General features: G+C 46.6%; 1 protein-coding gene across 1 annotated transcript in view; it reads left to right on the forward strand.

Annotated features, from left to right (window-relative positions):
• The window catches only part of LOC309558092 (contactin-associated protein-like 5), a 591,346-nt gene that overhangs the window by 497,158 nt on the left and 70,819 nt on the right, over positions 1 to 23,369 (forward strand). Inside the window, exons 17-19 of the mRNA XM_082261047.1 lie at positions 5,672 to 5,890; positions 9,034 to 9,273; positions 17,927 to 18,151. Of these exons, the coding sequence (XP_082117173.1) occupies positions 5,672 to 5,890; positions 9,034 to 9,273; positions 17,927 to 18,151 (684 nt within the window). The remainder of the gene's footprint in view (positions 1 to 5,671; positions 5,891 to 9,033; positions 9,274 to 17,926; positions 18,152 to 23,369) is intronic.

The raw sequence follows: 23,369 nt of genomic DNA on the forward strand, positions 1-23,369 counted from the left end.
CCATCCCCCCCCCTCATATCATCCAATAGCACTCAGGGAGAATATTTCCAGTATTGCCACGCCTTTCTGAACTGCGTAAAAGAAAGAGAATTCAGCGCCAATGACTTTTCCAAAACGTAGTTGTCATTAACAGTTTTAACCACTTGAGAGAAATTGGGTATGTCAAGAGATTGCCACCTGCGCAGGATCAGCGTTCTGGAGGCTAATATGATGTGAAGGACCACCTGTCTATATTGGACGTATCAATGCCTATATTCAACAGGGCCAATTCCTTCCTGGGGGGACGTAGTATACCCGTACACTCCGCTATACACCTGAATATCCTGTTCCAGTAACTGGTCAACGAGGGGTATTCCCAAAGTACATGGGCAAGCGTACCCCTGTGGCCACAGTCTCTCCAGCAGAGATCGGGGAGTGAGGGGAAAATCTTGGACAACCTGTGCGGGGTATAGTACCACCTATTCACAATCTTCAGCATCATTTCCCAATGCGACGTACAGTGAGAGTATTGGTAGGTAGAGGTAAGGGCACGAGACCATTGTTCCAGGGTAAGGCACAGGTCCAGATCACGTTCCCATCTCCGCATAGATGTAGAGACCGGAGGGTCTGGCCTATGCAGTAGTAGGTCATAGAACAGGGATATGCCCTTGAGCGTTTTCCTTACTGAGTGATAAAATGCCCAGGCTTTGATGGAAATTTGGTTAGTTTTAAGGGGATGCTTTTTGAGGAAACTATAAATTCGCAGTATGGTAAGAAACAGAGAAGGGGGTACTTGGAAGCAGTGCATCAGAAGCTGAGGGGTCAGCAGAGTATCTTTCTCATGAAAATGGGAGAGGTCAGAGATGCCTAATTTGCTCAGGTGGGATGTTGGCAAGGAGGGTAAGTACGCCTCCAGAAGGCTGACTGGCAGGGACGAGAAGAAATGGGGAGCCATCCCATCGCACCCCATCTGAGTGTCTCCTAACTTCCTCCACGCTAATAGGGCCTCCCTCAGTGTTGGGGGGAGCCCGGATAGCGGCCAATGTATCCAGAGATTGCCCAAGAGTAACAGCCGAAGGTCCTTGGTCGGCGCCAAGTGGCTTTCTAGAGATTTCCAGGGGAAACTATTCTCAGGATCGAACCACGACCTCAGTTGATCCAGCCTGGTGGACCAATAGTACGTGTAGAGGTCCGGAAGTTTAGCGTCACCCAAGGCTTTGGGCTGTACCAAGATGGAGGTAGAGACTCTTGCCCTCTTCCCGCACCATATGAAGTCACGCTTCTCAACCTTTTCAACAAGGAGGAACTCTTGAAATAACTCTACAGTCTCATGGAACCCTTGCTAAAAAAATGACTGTATCTACAACTCATGATACATTAGCGTGATGGTCAGTGGGAAGAATGCTTCTTACACTTGGTGTCACTGGGAACTTTTCTGAGAGGCAGAATCTGCTCATTGCTCAAGTAACCCCTAGCAACCTCTGGAGGAACCCTGGTTTAGAAACCCTGCCCTAGACTGTTTTTTTAGCCAGGGGAATGAATGTTGCTGTTTGCCTGGCTGCCAATGCACTAGTGGGAGAAGAACCTGGGACACAACTCAATGGCCCTTGTGGGTGTGAGTGCTACACACTGTAGTGTGTGCTTCGACATATAGGGGTTGATTTGCTAAGGGCAAATAGACTGTGCACTGTGCAAATGCAGTTGCTCCAGAACTTAGTAAATAAAGTGAAGCTACCCTTTACAAACACTACCCAATCAAATGCAAGAAAAAAAAAAAAACAGCATTTTTGCTAGCACATGATTGGATGATGGAAGTGAGCAGAGCTTCTGCTCATTTACTATGCTCTGGAGCAACTGGACTTGCACAGTGCACAGTCTATTTGTTGTTAGTAAAGCAACACCACGGAGTGCAGGGGTCAGGAGTGTTCATTAAAGTGGGAAAAAATAAATAAAATAAAGTGGGTCCCCCTGCTAGGTTAAGTCATAATGTACTAGTAGGCACCCTAAAAGCATGTTATACAGCATAGTGCTTGTGCTGTGTCATTTGGCCTCTTCTATCAACTGCCAGTTTCTACCCTCCCCCCTGTAAACTGACCACAGTGTATCATGGATGCTGAGCCCTGACACCGTGGTCAGTTTACATGCCTCCATCAGCCGTAGCCCTGCATTATCCTCCTCTGTGTTCCTCTCCCCCCTCCCCCTTCCCTCCCTGCCTGTCTGCTCCTCAGTGCCTGCCCCTCAACTCCTGCTGCTCTGATGTTTATTTAAAATCATCTAATCCTCTCTGTAATATAGCAATAAGTGTTCCTGTGCCTGTCTTATAGAAAAAAATAGTGATCTGTACCTAAATTCGAGTGACCGCTTGGCTCCCTCTCTCCTCTCTTCCCCTCCTTCCCGGCTGAGGTCAGCGGCAGTGCTCGGCCCCGCCTGCTAGAGCTGTCAGCCGGGGAGAGGAGAGAACCAAGGATTCAGCTGAGCGCCGGGAGCCGATCTGATTTAGGTACAGATCGCATATTTTTTCTGTAACACAGACACAGGGGCACTTATTGTGATATTACAGAGGGGATTAGATGACTTCATATAAGTGGCACAACCACTTTAATATTAGTGCACCAGGGCACTAGACAGCAACAGTCACTAGGATCCTTCTCTCAGGTCTGTACTCACATCGTCCCTGGAGCTTGGATGTCCCCCTGCAGACTCAGGCAGTTTCCTCAGTGGAGCCTCCAGACCAGATGCCCAGTAAAACCTCCTCTTCCAGCTCTTAAAGAATTAGCAGCAGGATAGGCCCCCCAGCTATGCACACCTGGGACCTCGATGAGACAGGCAGGATCTTCAGCTGGACTGCCAGGAAGGGCAACAACCCTTCTGGCTGAGAACCTCTCCTCCTGTGTGCAGCACCCCAGGTAGGTTGCTGGGATGTATAGTTTAGTATAGTGTGGTGTCCTGCTTAACCACTTACCGACCGCCCGCCGTCATTATACGTCGGTCCTTTGACGCTAAATACCGGGGTTATGGCAGCAGATAGCTGCCATAATCCCAGTATTTTTTTAAATGGCCGGGGCGATTGGCTTTCAGATAAGGGTGGTCCCAGCGGCGAATTCGCCGCGGGATCACCCTTACGGTGCGGCGGAAGAGGTGCCCCTCCCGCCGCGCCCCGGTCATTTTCCCCGCTTACCGGACCCTGTCAGATCACTTCTTGGTAGAGACAGAAATGCTGAGAGGGCTTCCCTTGTAGCTCGGTGCGAATCACCCCTGGAAGTGGGACAGGAGGTGAAGCATCCCAAGGAGCACTGGATGCTTGTGGAGTGCAGGTAAAGGTTCACAAGGGTATCCGGAACAACTTGCAGGGCCTCCAGGGAATCAAGCAATGTGCAGGTAAAAGCCAGGCCAAGGGTCATACACAGGTATCAGTCCAAACAGGTCGCCAAGACAAGGGGATTAAGCAGAAGCAAGTCCGGGATTGGTACACTAGAAGTCAGACAGAGGACAAAAGAGCAAGGATGGTCACACAAGCCGAGGGTCAAACACTGGAGCAGGATCGAAGGGTCAGACGAAGCCGTGGGTCAAAGCCAGGAGAGAGAGCAGACAGGTCAGGAACAAGCCGGGTCAAACTGGAATCCAGGAAGTAGCAATGCTCAGGAAACAGGAAGAGCTGAAGACAATCCAGCAATCTGATGGGCTGAGCAGAGTCCTTTTATAGGCCAGTGAGTTAGTCTATGGCCTGAGTCCATTGCAGCCATGGGAAGTACTGGCAAAGTTGTCAGTTGCAGCACAGCCATTTCACTGACAATGAGTCTATGGCCTAAGGCCATTGCGGCCATTGGAAGTACTGGCGGAGTTGCCAGTTGCAGCATGGCCATTTCTCTGACAGACCCGCTGGCAGTGGGGAAAGCGATCCGGTCCTCTCGACTCACAGACAGCAAGTTGAGTAGGGGCAAGATGGCCCCCACTCGACTCTATGGTCTTGGAGGACGTCATTGCCTAGGCCGATTTTTTTTTTCAGCACTTTTTATTTTTTATTTTTTTAGTGTAGCTGTGAGGTCTGTGGTCTTTTTGACCCCAGATCTCACAATAAACAGGAAAGCTACATTATTAGCTAGGGATCCCTGTGTGTTTCACGGTGCTTCTGTTTCCTTATCTGCTCCTCTGTATCCAGGTAACTTTGGAAGTTGCTGAATGAATAGGAGTGACTCGTGCAGATCATCAGCAGCATTAATGTGAATGCCATCTTAGCCAATTACAAGCATAGGGGCCCCTATGCATGCTGGGAAGGGTATTTATACTCTGTGGAACACACAGGAAGGGGTCTTTGCCTGGAGAGGAAAGTCCAGCTGAGGAGTGGGCACTGTGCCCTCTTCAGCACCTGCTGTCATGTAGCCTCGGGTGGAAGGCCTGGAAGTTGGAGCGCTGACCCAAGTGTTCTGAAGAGCTGACTGAAGAGGAGCTGCCCCTAAGATCTGTCTGGGATCACTGGAGGGTGCTGCTGGAAGATTGGAAGGGGGGCTACTATTCTGTCCAGTGGCCTTGTGATTGCAGACTGTAAAGATCTTGGGGCCTGGTTCTCTGGCTACCCCACTCTGTGCTGGGAAAGTCAGCTACTGGGCTCAACAGAAGAAGGGTACTGGCTAGTATCCTGAAGAGCAACAGTACTTTATCCCTGTAGAGGGCTTGCTCAAGAGTGCAAAGTGCATCAAGCAGGAAACCCACAGTTCAATTTAAGAAACTGTCCTCATTAAAACTAGTTAAATTTGAGTATCCCACTACATTCCTCTCCCTATCCAAGTTCTCCAATAAAATACCGAAAAACAACCAAAACCCCTGATTATTGAAGAAATAAGCATAAGTAGTGTACCTGGCTGTGGGAAATACTGTGTGCCTGGCTGTGGGTAAATACTAGCGGCTCCTACAGGGGTAGCAATACAACATTGTTCTCCAAAGCTCCAAACTATTTATACACTTTACCAGCCACCATCTGGGCACCCCCCCAGGGTTTGGCTGGAGCGAAATATTCAGGCTGCTCATTTGATTCTCCCACCTACTACATTCTGGAAGCCTTCAGAAGACAGAGGGAAGCAATTAAAACTCAGCCTACATGCTGCTTTTCTGGTTACAGGGTGCTACAAGTATATATAGACCACATTTTCTAATAAGAGTGGTTTTCTACGGAATGGAAGCTCCAGAATCAGAAAATACTTCAGCGAAGCCCTGCTATTTATAAAATTAAAAAATGGATTGTTGTCTTCATTTTTTACAATTTTTTTATCCGAATTTCCAATATTCCTAATATTTTGTCCATCTTTTATCATTTATTATTTTGCATGACTGTCATTTAAAGAAGAAAAAAAAGAATGAATTTATAAAAATGTTTTCACTGATGGAGCTTTTTCGACAGGTGTTCTGCAGCAATTGTGGATTTATATACAACTGAAGATATAATTAGGTCACACATATACTTCAGTGGGAATTATATATATATATATATATATATATATATATATATATATGTGTGTGTTTTTATTTTTAGACTCCAAGCAATAAATAATGTTATAAATAAAACATTGGCAGAGTTTTAGGTGCCTTGCCAAAATTATTTATTTTTACTGCTGTCATGCCTGGATCTACACAAACGTAAATCAATTAGTAAAACTAGTTATTGATTGCGGTATTGATTGCCTTGTGTACTTTACAGCTCCCTACCAGGTGACATTTTCATTCGATGCGGGAAATGGGCCTATGGAGGTTTCCCTGCTGTCTGTCACGGCCTTGAATGATGGTCAATGGCATTACGTCAGAGCTGAGAGGAATATTAAGGAAACCAGCCTTGCCGTGGATAACCAGCCCAGGAAGCTGGTGCAAACCCCTTTTGATGGGCGCCTCCGACCGCTGCTGAATGCTCCGCTTTATGTGGGTGAGTCCAGATTGCTTTCAAGCTATAAATAAATATTTTATATTGTGCGTTTATTTATATTTGGCCTATTTCCAGCTGCAATATGCAGATTAAAGTTCTCAGGGATGGTGCCCTGCATTGAGAAAACATTAATCCCTATTTTATTTTATAATTCGGAGCATGCACCTGTGAACACTTCTAGTTCCGAAACCACCTGTCAGTGACAGCCACTGGTCTCAACCAGTGCTGGGACAAGTTCACCCAGAGCCCAAGGCGAACATGCCAAATTGCGCTCCCTCGAGATGTATGAGCAATATGTGTCAGCAAAAAATCCACCCAAAAAATTGAGCACTAATCTGCATGTTTACCCCTAAGCATATACAGTATTTCCCCAGTATAAAACTGCCACCATGCTGAAATCCTCCCTCCCTGCACAAATCTTTGCCCCCATCATCCCCAAAATCCCCCCCCCAACACAAATGCCCTGTAATGGATCAACTGGCACCCCGACTGGCTACCTCCTAGTGCTTCCCGAGGTCTCCAAGCACTCCACCAGACACCATAACTACCGCAGACCCCACGAACCGCCGCAGCTTGGTTGGGGTCTCACCGTCTCCTACCCACCCTGGTCCTACGACAAGGCTCAAGGTTCTAGTGGGTGAACCTCTCTTTCCCCAGAGAGTGCAGTAGGAACAGGAACAAGCTCTTACAAGAGCTTAGTGATGATTCAAGAGAGTATGAAGAGCATAGCAATCCCTTGTAGCAGATTTGCCCAATAAGAGACAGGACTTTAAATTGAGGGTGAAATAGAACTCTAGGTTTAATGGTACAGCTGCTCTTTTATACAGTTTTCCCCCACAAGGTTACCACCCAGAATGATCTTGTGGGAAACAGGACATATACAGAAATAAAAATTAATCTGAACTATTTATATAGCTGTCTGGACAGAATACACATCCCACCTCATTACACAAACAATAGGGAGAGCCTTTCTGACATTGAAGTTCAATACACATTAGCATAAGTGTAAATACAGACCCCATTTGAAGCAATCCAAACCGTTAAGTATCTGTCTTTCACTCCCAGTGACGGTAAATACCGTCCATGCCCCTCCCCCAAAAAAGTTACCCTTTGTAGCACAAATCCTCTACCCCTCAAATTTCACATCCTCTCCTCCACCATTCCAACTCCCCCTTCCTAGCACAAATCCACCACCTAAATTTCCCCTCCTACCACAAATCCCCCTAAACAAAAAGTTCTCCTCCTAGTACAATTCTTCTCCCCCTTTCACCATATCACTTCTTCTAGCACAAATCCCCGCTCTTAGCACAAATCCTCTTTCCCTGTACCCCCCTCCCAACATGAATCCCCCTAAATCACCACTACTAGAAGTTCTTACCCCCTAACGCCCACCCCCCAAATTGTCCCTCACAACACAAATCCCCTCCCCCTCACAGTGAGCTCCCCCCCACCTCACATAAAACCACAGTGCCCAGGGCAGCTGTCCCTCCTGCCCACCCCTTGTCCCAGCCCTGGTCTCAACTAATGGTCTGGAGCCAGTCAGCATGATTGATGGTCATGTGACAAACAAACCTGTTGGCTACAGCCTTGAATAGAGAGGAATCACCATGACAACGGAAGCCAGTTTGATGCAGCGGTTATGGTGCAATACAGTGTGTAAAAAACAAAAAAAAAAAAAAAAACTCTTATGTTCACTGACGGACGCATCTCTTCTATTCTCGCCCATAGGGTTGTATCTCAAACTATAGAGTAGGAGGCTAGGCAGAAAAAGAACACAGAACTGCCTATGGGCATTCCCAATCCCAGTTGGTATAAACCCCCTTTGCTATAGGCAACCAGGCATTTCTGTCCTATCGAGGGTATTGCCCTAAATCCCCCATGTTAATGACCTTTGCACTCTAGGGGGCTTGCTCTGCACTTTTGGACGTGGTTTTGGGGGTTCACGTGTAGTTGTTCACTACGGTTTCCTTCCGGGGGTCTGACTATCTTTGTGCTCACAGACAGCCTGGGGTAAGGCCTGGTGGCCTCTTCTGCCACTTGGCTAATTGGATTCTGCAGACAACTTTTTCAGGTGTCTGCTGTTAGTCAGGCTCTCCCTTTCCTTCCTCCGACATGCCTCATCTGGTTTGGTTAGAGGTCGCCTTTATAATACCATTTACAGAGGGGGTATTCTTTACTATTTCCTCAAGGGATGATGTTCACCTCTATCCAGGACTTCAAATCATTGGGTATTTTTTTTCGATATTAAAAAACATAAGCAGAGTATTTATGATAACAGCATATAAAATGAAAACCTTATATGACCTCAGAACAGCGTAACAGTGTATTGCTATGAAAAATGCAAGGGTGCTATAATGACCATCCCCATCCTCGTCCAATTAGGGCATCAGTGATGCTACCATGTGTCAGTGCTGCCTCTAAATGCTGGGTGCCTGAAATCTATTGGGAATGTTCTTCGGCACTTTGGACAGTCTCACAGGGGGTTCCAGCAACCAGCTTTTTTGTGAGGCGGCAGTGGGACACGATGATGTCACCAATGCCTCGGAAAGTGGACAGATTCAGGGATCCAAAGTATGTGTTATATTTTTCTACAATGCTTCAATTATGGTCGGTGGGAACAACTTTCATTAAAGGGGACCTTATGTTTTAATGAAAGGTCTGCTCTTAAGTGGTATTAAACTCTTTAAAATGTATTCAGCACAGGAGGTCTACACTTACTTGAGAAGCTTTTTCTCTTTTCTTTTTTTTTTTAAGTTCCTTTTCATCTGTGTTTGGCTGGCACCAGGCAGGACGACTCCCTTCTGAGTTTACCTCGTTCTGTACCAGACCCTTATCCTGGATGAAGGTCTGGTATAGGTGTTTGCCTCCTATATTAATGGTTAGTAGAGAAAGGCCCCCTTATATATCTTAAATATACTGTATGACTATTGGGACAAGGGACTGCTTATATCAGTAGACAGTTGGAAGAATTTCCTTCACACCAGTGGTTACATTTTTGGTTTGTTTTGGGACCCCTAGCAACCACTGGAGGAATCCTGGATTGGAAAAGTTGATCTGGGCCATTAATGGAAGCTAGAGCATTTGGAGACCGGCTCTACATCATTACAAATTTCAGAAGCTGACTATGACTTTCTTTTTTATAGGTGGGACAGCATCCAAACAGAGGGGCTTTGTGGGGTGTATCCGTTACCTCCAACTGAATGGCCAGACATTGGATCTGGAGGAAAAAGCCAAAGTGACTCCAGGAATCAGGCCGGGCTGTCCTGGCCATTGCAGCAGTTATGGGAACTTATGCCACAACAATGGAAAGTGTGTAGAGAAACACAATGGATACACCTGTGACTGCACAAACTCCGCTTTTGAAGGCCCTTACTGCAAAAAAGGTGAGGCATCATAGGTGTGCGCAGCCTATTGCATTAGGGTGTGCACCCCAAAGCTCAAACACACATGCTTGTGTGTATATACAGTATACAGGGCATTAGAGCAATGGACAATGTCAGTAGAGCAGTTGATGGCAGTAGTGCAGTAGACTTTGTCAGCAAGGCAGAGGTCGGTGTCATTAGTTTATTTTTATTTATTTATTTATTTTTTTAATTACAATTTTATTTTTTAATTATTTTTTACAATATTATTATTATTTTTTTTTTTTTTTACAATTGTTTTGTTTGGTGAAATATCAGATCTCTAATCTCTCACTTTTGAGATAGAGAAAGAAACTGCAGCCAGGTAGCAGGGGGAATCTGTACAGTACAGGGTGATAAGGGCACCCCATGTGCGCACACCTGTGTGAGACATGTATTGTCATTGGAGGATGAACCTGAGTGATAATCCCCTCCCTGTTCATGTCACCAAGTCAGCCTTTCCCAACCTTTTTTAACAAAGAGTAAACCTTGAAATAACTTCTAGATCTTAGGTAACCCCCGCTAATAACTAATATACACTGCTCAAAAATAAAGGAACACTTTTTAATCAGAGTATAGCATCAAGTCAATTAAACTCATGGGATATTGATCTGGTCAGTTAAGTAGTGAAGGGGGCTGTTAATCAGTTTCAGCTGCTTGAGTGTTAATGAAATTAACAACAGGTGCACTAGATAGGCAACAATGAGACAACCCCCAAAACAGAAATAGTTTTACAGGTGGATGATACTGAATTTTTTTTCCCTACTCATTTTTTCTGACTCTTTTTCAATAGTTTTGCATTTGGCTAGGGTCAGTGTCACTACTGGTAGCATGCGGCGATACCTGGACCCTATAGAGGTTGCACAGGCAGTCCAAATCCTCCAGGATGGCACAGCAATACGTGCCATTGCCAGAAGGTTTGCTGTGTCTCCAGCACAATAGCATGGAGAAGATTCCAGGAGACAGGCAGTTACTCTAGGAGAGCTGGACAGGGCCATAGAAGGTCCTTAAACCATCAACAGGACCGGTATCTGCTCCTTTGTGCAAGGGGAACAGGATGAGCACTGCCAGAGCCCTACAAAATCACCTCCAGCTGGCCACTGATGTGAATGTCTCTGACCAAACAATCTAGAAATATACTTCATGAGGGTGGCCTGAGGACCCGACGTCCTCTAGTGGGCCCTGTGCTCACTACCCGGCACCGTAGAGCTTGATTGGCTTTTGAACACCAGAATTGGGAGGTCCACCACTGGCGCCCTGCGCTTTTTACAGATGAGAGCAGGTTCACCCTGAGCACATGTGACAGACGTAGAAGGGTCAGTGGAGAACATTATGCTTCCTGTAACATCGTTCAGCATGACCGGTTTTATGGTGAGTCAGTGATGGTCTGGAACAGGGCCGGAGTGGGACTCATTTTCAGCCCTGGAGTTTCATGCCTTACTGGCCGGCCCACTTTAGTTCATGACTGACTATATTAAAATAATGTAAATAAAACCTCAGAATACAAGTTTGCAATGGCGCACTGTTCTCTACAGCCTTGTAATTAATTCAGGGGGAGAGAGAGAGAGAGATGCCTGACCTGAGAGAGAGAGATAGAGAGATCACTGACCTGAGAGAGAGAGATAGAGAGATCCCTGACCTGAGAGAGAGAGAGATCCCTGACCTGAGAGAGAGAGAGAGAGAGAGAGAGAGAGATCCCTGACCAGAGAGAGAGAGAGAGAGAGAGAGAGATCCCTGACCTGAGAGAGAGAGAGAGAGAGAGAGAGAGAGAGAGATCCCTGACGAGAGAGAGAGAGAGATAGAGAGATCCCTGACGAGAGAGAGAGAGAGATAGAGAGATCCCTGACGAGAGAGAGAGAGAGATAGAGAGATCCCTGACGAGAGAGAGAGAGAGAGAGAGAGATAGAGAGATCCCTGACGAGAGAGAGAGAGAGAGAGAGATCCCTGACGAGAGAGAGAGAGAGATCCCCGACGAGAGAGAGAGAGAGAGAGAGAGAGAGATCCCTGACGAGAGAGAGAGAGAGAGAGAGATCCCTGACGAGAGAGAGAGAGAGAGAGATAGAGAGATCCCTGACGAGAGGGAGAGAGAGAGAGAGAGAGATAGAGAGATCCCTGACGAGAGAGAGAGAGATAGAGAGATACCTGACGAGAGAGAGAGAGAGAGAGAGAGATAGAGAGATCCCTGACGAGAGAGAGAGAGAGAGAGAGAGAGAGATAGAGAGATCCCCGACGAGAGAGAGAGAGAGAGAGAGATCCCTGACGAGAGAGAGAGAGAGATCCCCGACAGAGAGAGAGAGAGAGAGAGAGAGAGAGATCCCTGACGAGAGAGAGAGAGAGAGAGAGAGATCCCTGACGAGAGAGAGAGAGAGATCCCTGACGAGAGAGAGAGAGAAGAGAGATCCCTGACGAGAGAGAGAGAGAGAGAGAGAGAGATAGAGAGAGATCCCTGACGAGAGAGAGAGAGAGAGAGAGAGATAGAGAGAGATCCCTGACGAGAGAGAGAGAGAGAGAGAGAGATAGAGAGAGATCCCTGACGAGAGAGAGAGAGAGAGAGAGAGATAGAGAGAGATCCCTGACGAGAGAGAGAGAGAGAGAGATCCCTGACGAGAGAGAGAGAGAGAGAGAGATCCCTGACGAGAGAGAGAGAGAGAGAGAGAGAGAGATCCCTGACGAGAGAGAGAGAGAGAGAGAGAGATAGAGAGAGATCCCTGACGAGAGAGAGAGAGAGAGAGATCCCTGACGAGAGAGAGAGAGAGAGAGAGAGAGATCCCTGACGAGAGAGAGAGAGAGAGAGAGAGAGAGAGAGAGAGAGAGAGAGAGAGAGAGATCCCTGACGAGAGAGAGAGAGAGAGAGAGAGAGAGAGAGAGATCCCTGACGAGAGAGAGAGAGAGAGAGAGAGATAGAGAGAGAGATCCCTGACCTGAGAGAGAGAGAGATCCCTGACCTGAGAGAGAGAGAGAGAGAGAGATCCCTGACCTGAGAGAGAGAGAGAGAGAGAGAGTCCCTGACCTGAGAGAGAGAGAGAGAGAGAGAGATCCCTGACCAGAGAGAGAGAGAGAGAGAGAGAGAGATCCCTGACCTGAGAGAGAGAGAGAGAGAGAGAGAGAGAGATCCCTGACCTGAGAGAGAGAGAGAGAGAGAGATCCCTGACCTGAGAGAGAGAGAGAGAGAGACCCTGACCTGAGATAGAGAGAGAGAGAGAGAGAGAGATCCCTGACCTGAGAGAGAGAGAGAGAGAGAGAGAGAGAGAGAGAGGATCCCTGACCTGAGAGAGAGAGAGTGACTGACCTGAGAGAGAGAGAGATCCCTGACCTGAGAGAGAGAGAGAGATCCCTGACCTGAGAGAGAGAGAGAGATCCCTGACCTGAGAGAGAGAGAGAGATCCCTGACCTGAGAGAGAGAGAGAGATCCCTGACCTGAGAGAGAGAGAGAGAGAGAGAGAGATCCCTGACCTGAGAGAGAGAGATCCCTGACCTGAGAGAGAGAGATCCCTGACCTGAGAGAGAGAGAGAGAGAGAGAGAGAGAGAGATCCCTGACCTGAGAGAGAGAGAGAGAGAGAGATCCCTGACCTGAGAGGGAGAGAGAGAGAGATCCCTGACCTGAGAGGGAGAGAGAGAGATCCCTGACCTGAGAGGGAGAGAGAGAGATGCCTGACCTGAGAGGGAGAGAGAGAGAGATCCCTGACCTGAGAGGGAGAGAGAGAGATCCCTGACCTGAGAGGGAGAGAGAGATCCCTGACCTGAGAGGGAGAGAGAGAGATCCCTGATCTGAGAGGGAGAGAGAGAGATCCCTGACCTGAGAGGGAGAGAGAGATCCCTGACCTGAGAGGGAGAGAGAGAGATCCCTGATCTGAGAGAGAGAGAGAGAGAGATCCCTGATCTGAGAGAGAGAGAGAGAGATCCCTGATCTGAGAGAGAGAGAGAGAGAGAGAGAGAGATCCCTGACCTGAGAGAGAGAGAGAGAGAAGGAGGGGTGAAAGAAAGAGGGAAGGAGAGGGAAGGAGAGGGAGAGAGTGAGAGAGAAGTGTGAGAGAGGGAGGGAGGTGACGGAGGGAAAGAGAGAGATGGGGTGAGAGAGAAGAGGGGTTTGAGCGAGAGGGGGGCTGAAATAGGGGTGAAAGAGGGAGGGGAGAGAGAGAGAGATGAAAGAGGGGAGACAAAGAGTGAGGGGGTGAGACAGAGAAGTGAGAGAGAGAGGGGGGGTTAGGGAGAGAAGTGAAAGAGAGGGGGGTGAGTGATACTTGGGGTACACAGGGGGTTTCTATTATAAGACGCACATCCCCCCAATCCATCCTGAGGGCACACAGGGGGTTTCCATTATAAGATGCACAGTGCCCCCTCATCCTCAGGGCACACGGGGAGTCCAGTGCCCCCCCCCCTCAGGACACACAGGAGGTCCCCATTATAAGTTCAGTGCCCCCCCCCCCATTCTCAGGACACACAGGGGTCTCAATACAAGAAGTTAGTTACACTGTCCCTGCTAAGGACATGCAAAGGCCCCCATTATATGAACAGTGCTCCCCACACACACACAGCCCCCCATATGTTCTATTGCTTTACCCTCCCTGCACACATGTTCACCATTCTGTACAACTATGACAAGAGAGGCCCCTGGCTCTATCCCCCCTTGCTCCAGCAGACCTTTAATTCTCCAGGATAATGTGTGGGAAGCACAGCCTGGACTTCAGGAGGAGGCAGGTGCAGCGCTGAGTGACAGGGCAGCATAGCAATCATGTTCCAGCTGCATTCGGGTGAGTAAGCAGCCAGACATCCTATCCTGCTGGGAGGTGGGGCTATGTATGTAAACAGTGTAGGAGAGGCTTGGCAGTGCTGTTCTCACTGAAAAAAAGGGACACGAGCAGAGATATACAGTACAATGTGAGCAAATCACACATGCAGCAAATTTGCTGGCTGTGCTGTTGAACTGATGCCTACCCCTGCCCTGAGTTCTCTCACTGGTTCGGGAAGTGTTCTCCTTCTCCTCGGGCTCTCTTGGTGTCTGTCAGGAGATATCACCTCAAGCAGCAGTTTGCCTCGGTCCTGCTCTGGGGTCTCCTGATGGCTCAGTCAGGCAGTTTCTCGGCCGCACAGTAAGGATGCAGGGAGGAAGTGGGTGGAGCCACATACCACACATTCCAATAGGCGCAGAGGAGGACGAGGAAGATCCTCCTCCGCTGTGCATTCTGGGTCCTCTTCTCTGCACGTCACTGGTTGCTAGACGCCAGGCGGCTGGCCATCTTAGCAACCAGTCTAGTGCACACACTAAAGGTGGTGCTGCGGTGTCCTGGGGATCAGATCGGACAAATTGCCACCCTGCGTGGTGCCCCCCAGGCAAATTGGTCAGTCCACCCCTGGCCATGACAACGGCCCTTGCAGCCAAAAAACTGACCAGCCCACCGGGAATTCTCCCGGTGCTCCCGATTAGCCAATCCGGGCCTGGTCTGGAAAGCATATCCATGGAGGGATGCACAGACCTCTACAGGCTATACAATAGAACCCTGACTGCCCTTAGGTATTGGGATGAAATCCTTGGACCCATTGTCAAACCCTAAACTGGTGCAGTTGGTCCTGGGTTTCTCCTGGTGCATTACAATGCCCGGGCTTATGTGGAAAGAGTATGCAGCCAGTTCCTGGAGAATGAAAGAATTGATACCATTGAATGGCCCACACGCTTGCCTGACCTAAATCCAATAGCATATCTCTGGGACATTATGTTTCAGTGTATCTGACGCCCCCAGGTTGCATCTCAGTCTGTTTAGGAGCTCAGTGATGCCCTGGTTCAGATCTGGGAGGAAAGACCCCAGGACTCCATCCATCATCTCATAAGGAGCATGCCCCAATGTTGTCAGGCATGCATACAAGTATGTGGGGGGCCATACAAACTGCTGAGTGCCATTTTGAGTTGCTGAAAATAAATTTCAGCAAAATGGACTAGCCTGCTGCATCATTTTTTCACTTTGATTTTTGGGTGTCTTTGAAATTAGCCCCCTGTAGGTTGATAATTTTCTTTTCCATCAAACAATGTGGCATCCTTTTGTTCCTAACACATTACCCAGTCCATACCAGTATAGATCCTAACACATTACCCAGTCCATACCAGTATAGATCCTAACACATTACCCAGTCCATACCAGCATAGATCCTAACACATTACCCAGTCCATACCAGTATAGATCCTAACACATTACCCAGTCCATACCAGTATAGATCCTAACACATTACCCAGTCCATACCAGCATAGATCCTAACACATTACCCAGTCCATACCAGTATAGATCCTAACACATTACCCAGTCCATACCAGCATAGATCCTAACACATTACTCAGTCCATACCAGTATAGATCCTAACACATTACCCAGTCCATACCAGTATAGATCCTAACACATTACCCAGTCCATATCAGTATAGATCCTAACATATTACCCAGTCCATACCAGTATAGATTCTAACACATTACCCAGTCCATACCAGTATAGATCCTAACACATTACCCAGTCCATACCAGTATAGAACGTAACACATTACTCAGTCCATACCAGTATAGATCCTAACACATTACTCAGTCCATACCAGTATAGATCCTAACACATTACCCAGTCCATACCAGTATAGATCCTAACACATTACCCAGTCCATACCAGTATAGATCCTAACACATCACCCAGTCCATACCAGTATAGATCCTAACACATTACCCAGTCCATACCAGTATAGATCCTAGGACATTACCCAGTCCATACCAGTATAGATCCTAACACATTACCCAGTCCATACCAGTATAGATCCTAACACATTACCCAGTCCATGACAAGTATAGATCCTAACACATTACCCAGTCCATACCAGCATAGATCCTAACACATTACTCAGTCCATACCAGTATAGATATCAAGCATGATATTTTTCCCCATTGAGATCTGATGTGTTTCATAGTGTTCCTTTAATTTTTATGTCATGGAACATTATTGTGATTAGTAGGTGGAGATATAAGAATAAATAAAATATTAGGGAATGTGGCATACTTAGAATATTTGATACCCAGGGATGCTCTATACAACAAAACTATTTGTAGTAGTAATAATCTTGCTTGACTAAAATTAATAAAAGACTCGACTTAACTTTGACTTGGTATTCATGACTTGAGACTTGACTTTGACTTGAGACATATGACTCGAAATGACTTTACTTTTTAAAGTTATTAAATATTTGCATTTTTTTTCAAGCTGTGTTAAAGCAAAATGAATGTGCCTGTTATGTTTCTGACACCACAGTCACTTAAAACACCTCAGTGTGTTCTGATTTTTAGGACACTGGCTGTTTAACAATGGAAATACTTAACATGTTTTTAGTGACTGTGGTATTGAAACATGACCGGACGAAGGATTTTGAGCAGTTTGGGCATTCAAAGTGTTTCTTTAATATGCCAAAAAAAAAGCACTAAGCGGTTTTGTTAATGTTGAAAATAAAACAAAACCTTTCCTGACCACTGACTTTTAACTGATTTAAAGGTGAAATTTGGGGTAGATCAGTATTTTGACTTGATTTGTGACTTGACCAAACTAAATGACTTGCTTGACTTTTAGCAGGGACTTGACTTGCTTGCTTTTCGCCACAGTAACTTGGGACTTGCTTGAGACTTGAAGGTTAAGACTTGAGACTTGCTTGTGACTTGCACACGTGTGACTTACTCCCATGTCTGGTACATATTTATTAATAATACTAGCAATGTACAGAAAATAACAGCCAGTAAAAATTGTTGTGTGGTCCTGCATTGGGATCAGTGGAAAAATTGCCCACTTATCCAGATAATGAAATGAAAGAGCCCTCCTGACATTGGTGGTCAGTGGGAAATGACCCCCCCCCCCCCATATTGGGGGGGGGTCATACCAGACTCTTTTTGAAATTGCACTGCAGCCAGCCCGCACATATGTGAGCTGGCTCCATGGAAAGGCCTTTTGGTTCACATGTTATGCGAATCAGATGCGGTTCAAAAGGTTCCAGTTCGCATACATGTGAACTGGAAGGTATCGTGTTTAGTAATGGAGAATTTGCACAAGTACTCGTGCAAATGCTTAGTATTGACACTGATACCGATATCCGTGCAACACTAGTAAGAATGCTTCTAACATTTGGGATACGTAAGAACAATGCCCCATACATTGGAGATCAGTAGGAAGAATGTCCTTTACATTAATGCTCAGTGGGAAGAATGCTTCTTACATTAGTGGCCAATGGGAAGAATGCTCCTTACATTGGATGAGAGTATAAAGAATGCTCCTTACATTGGTGGTCAGTGAAAATAATACTCCTTACATTGGTGGCCAGTAGAAAGAATGCTCCTTAGGTTTATGTCCCCCATTCCTCACAGAAAAATTATTGGTATTAGTGGCTATTTATCTGAAAGTTAAAAATGGCTCATTGCTAAAGAGACCCCCTAACAACCTCTGGAGGAACCCCAAGAGGTTCTACAAAACCCTATTTGATTAGGGGTCTTTGAGCAGGGGACTCCAGCCCCTTATATTTTTATGGTCATTTGGAGCTTGTCCCACACAGGGCATCTCATTCTGTTTTGTTCTTGATTTTTTTTTTTTTTAAAAAAAAACCTTATTTGTATTTCTGTTGTCTTTCTAGAGGTTTCTGCAATGTTTGAAGCTGGGACCTCGGTCACCTATGTTTTCCAGGAGCCGTATCCAGTATCCAGGAACGCCAGTGCCTCAGTCTCAGCGATATACGCAGACACAGTGATATCCAGGGAAAATATTGCCTTCAGTTTTCTTACAGCTCAGGCTCCGAGCCTCTTACTGTACATTGACTCCTTCTACCAGGACTACCTGGCCGTACTGCTCTGCAGGAATGGTGAGTCTCTTATGTGTCCTGTGTATCCCACAGCAGAGCTTTATTCAGCCTCTTGTTCTGGATGGGAATATACTAATCAGAGTTTTGTCAGTTATTCCGTGTGGATGGTTAAAGTTGAACCCCGGGATAAGCAAATATTGTCTAAATCCATTCATCATGTGTACAGTGCATCCGGAAAGTATTCACTTTTTCCACATTTTGTTATGTCACAGCCTTATTTCAAAATAGATTAAATTCATTATTTTCTTCAAAATTCTACAAACAATCCCCCATAATGACAATGTGAAAGATGTTTGTTTGAAATTTTTGCAAATTTATTAAAAATAAAAATTGAAAAAAATCCCATGTACATAAGTATCACAGCCTTTGCTCAATCCTTTGGTGAAGCACCTTTGGCACCAATTACAGCCTGAAGTCTTTTTGAGTATGATGCTACAAGCTTTGCACGCCTATTTATGGGCAGTTTTACCATTCGTCTTTGTAGGACATCTCAAGCCCCATCAGGTTGGATGAGGAGCATTGGTGCACAGCCGTTTTCAGATCTCTCCAGAGACATTTAATCAGGTTTAAGTCTGGGCTCTGACTGGGCCACTCAAGGACATTCACAGACTTGTCCAGTAGAAACTCCTTTGTTATCCTGGCTGTTTGCTTAGAGTCATTGTCCTGTTTGAAGATGAACCTTTGTCCCAGTCCAGAGTGCTCTGGAGCAGGTTTTCATCAAGGATGTCTCTGTACATTGCTGCATTCATCTTTCCCTCGATCCTGACTAGTGTCCCAGTTCCTGCCACTGAAAAACATACCCACGCTATGATGCTTTCACCACCATGCTTCACTGTAGGGATGGTATTGGCCAGGTGATGAGCGGTGCCTGGTTTCCTCCAGACATGACACTTGTCATTCAGGCCAAAAAGTTTGATTTTTGTTTCAGCAGACCAGAGAATTTTGTTTCTCATGGTCTGAGAATCCTTCCGGTGCCTTTTGGCAAACTCCAGATGGGCTGTCGTGCACCTTTTACTGAGGAGTGGCTTCCGTCTGGCCACAATACCATACAGGCCTGATTGGTGGAGTGCTGCAGAGATGGTTATTCTTCTGGAAGGTTCTCCTCTCTCTGCAGAGCAATGCTGGAGCTCTGTCAGAGTGACCATCGGGTTCTTGGTCACCTCCCTGACTTAGGCCGTTCTCCCGCAATCGCTCAGTTTGGCCAGGCAGCCAACTCTAGGAAGAGTCCTGGTGGTTCCAAACTTCTTCCATTTGCAGATGATGGAGACCACTGTGCTCATTGGGATCTTCAATGCTGCAGAAATGTTTCTATACCCTTCCCTAGATTTGTGCCTCCATACAATCCTGTTTCAGAGGTTTACAGACAAGTCCTTGGACTTCATGGTTTTGTTTGTGCTCTGGCATGCAATGTTATCTGTGGGACCTTATATAGACAGGTGTGTGCCTTTCCAAATCATGTCCAATCAACTGAATTTACCACAGGTGGTCTCCAATCAAGTTGTAGAAACATCTCAAGGATGATCAGTGGAAATAGGATGCACCTGAGCTCAATTTTGAGTTTCATGGTAAAGGCTGTAATACTTAAAGCGGAGTTCCACCCAAAAGTGGAACTTCCGCTTTAGGGAGTCCTGACCCCCCGACATGCCACATTTGGCATGTCATTTTTTGGGGGGGGGAGCGGGTACCTAGTTTTGACAGGTACCCGCTCCCACTTCCGCTCGGAGCGCCGCGGCGCCCTGAGCGGAAGTTCTCCTCTCCCCCTCCCTCCCTGCAATCTTCTGGGACACGTCAGAGGTCCCAGAAGATTGCCGGCCAATCACGGCGCGCAGCGCGACTCGCGCATGCGCAGTGGGTACCCGGCTGTGAAGCCGCAAACTGTAACAGCCGGGTGCCCACAGCAGTGATGCCGGCGCCGAGGGAGAGGATCGAGGCTTCCGGCGGCCGCATCGCTGGACCGTTGGACAGGTGAGTAAATGGCTGGAACTCCGCTTTAAGTACTTGGCATTCTTTCCTTTTTTATTTGTAATGCATTTGCAAAGATTTCTTTCATGTTGTCATTATGGGGTATTGTTTGTAGAATATTGAGGAAAATAATGAATTTAATACATTTTGGAATAAGGCTCTGTTAAAATGTGGAAAAGTGAAGCCCTGTCAATACTTTCCGAATGCACTGTATTCTTCTTGAATTTCAGTATGCTTTGTGTATAACTTGAAGATCTGTGCAGTAATCCAGTGTGAGACTTCCTGTAATAAAGACCGCTCACTGCTGCTCTCTCTCCTTGTGCACGGGGACTGGTCTTGTCTTCGCCCCCTCCTCTAGTATTATGTCGGGGTGGGGCTTACTGGGCCCCTCCCACAGCTCTGCTCTTTCCTTGTCCAGGGTGGCTGGTTTTGTCTCCACCCTCTCCTCTAATATTCTGTAGGGGGTGGAGCCTACTGGACCTGTCCCACAGCTCTGCTCTCTGTACAGCACAGTGATGATGTCACTACTACTTTTACAAGGTAATACCTGCACACAAAGTAGATTGATATCCTCTGTGACTATTAAGGAATAAATTTGTGTTGGTGCCCAAAGTTCAGTATGGGGATCTTGGTACTGCCCTGGGGGACATGGATCAATAACAAAAAAAAAAAAAAGATCGTTTTTTTAGGAGAAGTGATTTTAATTATGCCTAAAGTGCATAAAGTGCAACAATAAAAATTTAAAATTCCATAGTGCCTGGAGGGTGCTTAATGTGTCTGTAAAATGGTTCATCTGTAGCATGTATAAAGGTAGCCAGCATTCTAAGATGAGCAGAACGGTTTGTTCCAGCCCTCTACGCCATGCACATTTCCGAGGTGGAACACTGGCAGGCGGATTAACTCAATCAGCAGGCGTTGGACCAAGGTGAGAAGTCCCTTCATCCGGAGGTGTTTCATCAGTTGTGTCTACAGTGGGGCCTCTCCGAGGTGGATCTCTTGGTGTCTCGGCTCAACAGAAAGGTGCAGAGATATGTGGCTCTGTCACAGGATCCTCTGATGGACACCACAGAAGCACCGTGGCCAGGTGAGGTCAGTATCGTCTGATTTACGTTTTCCATCCTTTCAAGCTTCTGCCAAGATTTCTACGCAGGATCGAGGCAGAAGGGTTTCCAGGCATCTTAGTGGTTCCAGACTGGCCTCGCTGGACTTGGTACGCTGATCTGGTGCGACTGGTCGCCGACATTCCTTGGAAGCTTCCTCTCAAGGAGGATCTGCTGTCCCAAGGACCAATTTTCCATCCTGCTTTACAGTCGCTGGCTTTGATGGCTTGGCTGTTGAATGCCAGATGCTGATGGATAGAGGTTTATCTGAGTCGGTGATTCCAATGCTGTTAAAAGCTAGGAAATCTACTTCTAGGAAGATCTATTATAGTACGTGGAAGATGTACATTGCGTGGTATAAGTATCTCGAGGTTCATCCTCGCTCCTTCTTGGTGGCTCGGATCTTGACCATTCTTCAACGGGGGGAGGGGGGGTGAAAAGAAATTGGCCTTGAGTACCATAGTCTAATAAAAATAGGCCACTTGGTGCCAGTACGCATACGTGTGCCAGTGCATTTGGTCTAGTGCACGCGCTAATACGTTTGCACATGCATGCTAATGCCCATTCTATAGTGGACCTTTGCTCAGAATTATGAGCATGTGCATGTAATGACCTTTTGGTTCCAATATGCGCTGAGCTTCTCTTACACTATCATAGTGACTCTTACGCCAGGTGGCCCAACAGAGTGCCCTCTTACATAGGCGCCCCTTTACATCAGGTGTTACCATCAGAACACCCCTTAATTTTGTCTCCTCAACAAAGTGCCCCAAAGTTATATCAGATTGCCCCTATACATCAGGTGTCCGTATCAGAGTGCCCCTTACATCAGATGTCCCAATCAGAGTGCTCCCTATTTCTCAGGTGTCCCTATCACAATCCCCCTTACATCAGGTTTCCCTATCAGAGTCTCCTTTACAACAGATGGCTCTATCAGAATGCCTTCTTAAATCAGATGTCACCATCAAAGTGTACCCTTACATTAGTTTTCCCTATAAGAATGCCCCCTCTTACATCAGATGTCCTTATCAGAGTGTCCCCTTACATTAGGTGTCCCTATCAAAATGCCCTCTTACGTCAAGTGTCCCTTTCGGAGTGCCCTCTTACATCAGATGTCTCTATCAGAGTGCCCCCCTACATAGGTGCCCTTATTAGTGGGCCTCTTTACATCAGGTGCCCCCAGCAGAGGGCCCCCTTACATGCATCAGATGCTCCTATCGAAGTGCCCTCTTGCAAAGTTGATCCCATTAGCTGGTCCCCTTACATCAGGTTCACCTAACAGAGGGCCCCCCCCTTACATCAGGTTTCCCTATAAGAGTGCCCTCTTACGTCAGATGTTCCTATTGGAGTGCCCCTTACATCAGATTAAAGGTTTTCCCCCCTAATGACCAGGCCATTTTTTTTTGCGATTCAGCACTGCGTTAATGTAACGGACAATTGCGCGGTCGTGCGACGCTGTACCCAAATAAAATTAATGTCCTTATTTTCCCACAAACAGGGCTTTCTTTTGCTGGTATTTGATCTCCTGTGCAATTTTTATTTATGGCACTATAAACAAAAAAAGAGCGACAACTCTGAAAAATAAAAATATATATATATATATATATTTTTCCCTTTCTGCTATATAACATTCCCAAAAAAAAAAAAAAAAAAAAATCAAATGTTTTCATCATTTTATGTCAATTTGTATTTTTCTACATATTTTTGGTAAACGATATCCCAATAAGCGTAATTTGATTGGTTTGTGCAAAGGTTATCGCATATGCGGCGGACAGATCGGACCCCTGACTGACATTTTTGACACTTTTGGGGGGACCAGTGACTTTACTACAGTAATCCGTGCTAAAAATATGCACTGTTACTGTAATAAGGACACTGGCAGGGAGGGGGTTAACCTAGGGGTGATCAAAGGGTTACGTGTGAGCCTAGGGGAGTGTTTTCTATCTGTGTGGGGGAGGGACTTGTGAAATGATCTCAGAGACCTGTGATCCGAAATAGGAGGATCACAGGCTCTCTGTGTTCATTCCAGAGAGAACAACGGTCAGATGTGTTTACAACAGCTGACCGTCCTTCTCTCTCAGCGGGGAGCGATCGCGGGTGTCAAGCGGCAATTGCGGCCGCCGGCCCCGTGGATCAGCATCACCGATGCCTAGTGGGGG

The sequence above is a fragment of the Pelophylax lessonae genome, assembly GCF_965119305.1.
Source record: "Pelophylax lessonae genome assembly, chromosome: 6".
Lineage (NCBI taxonomy): Eukaryota > Metazoa > Chordata > Amphibia > Anura > Ranidae > Pelophylax > Pelophylax lessonae.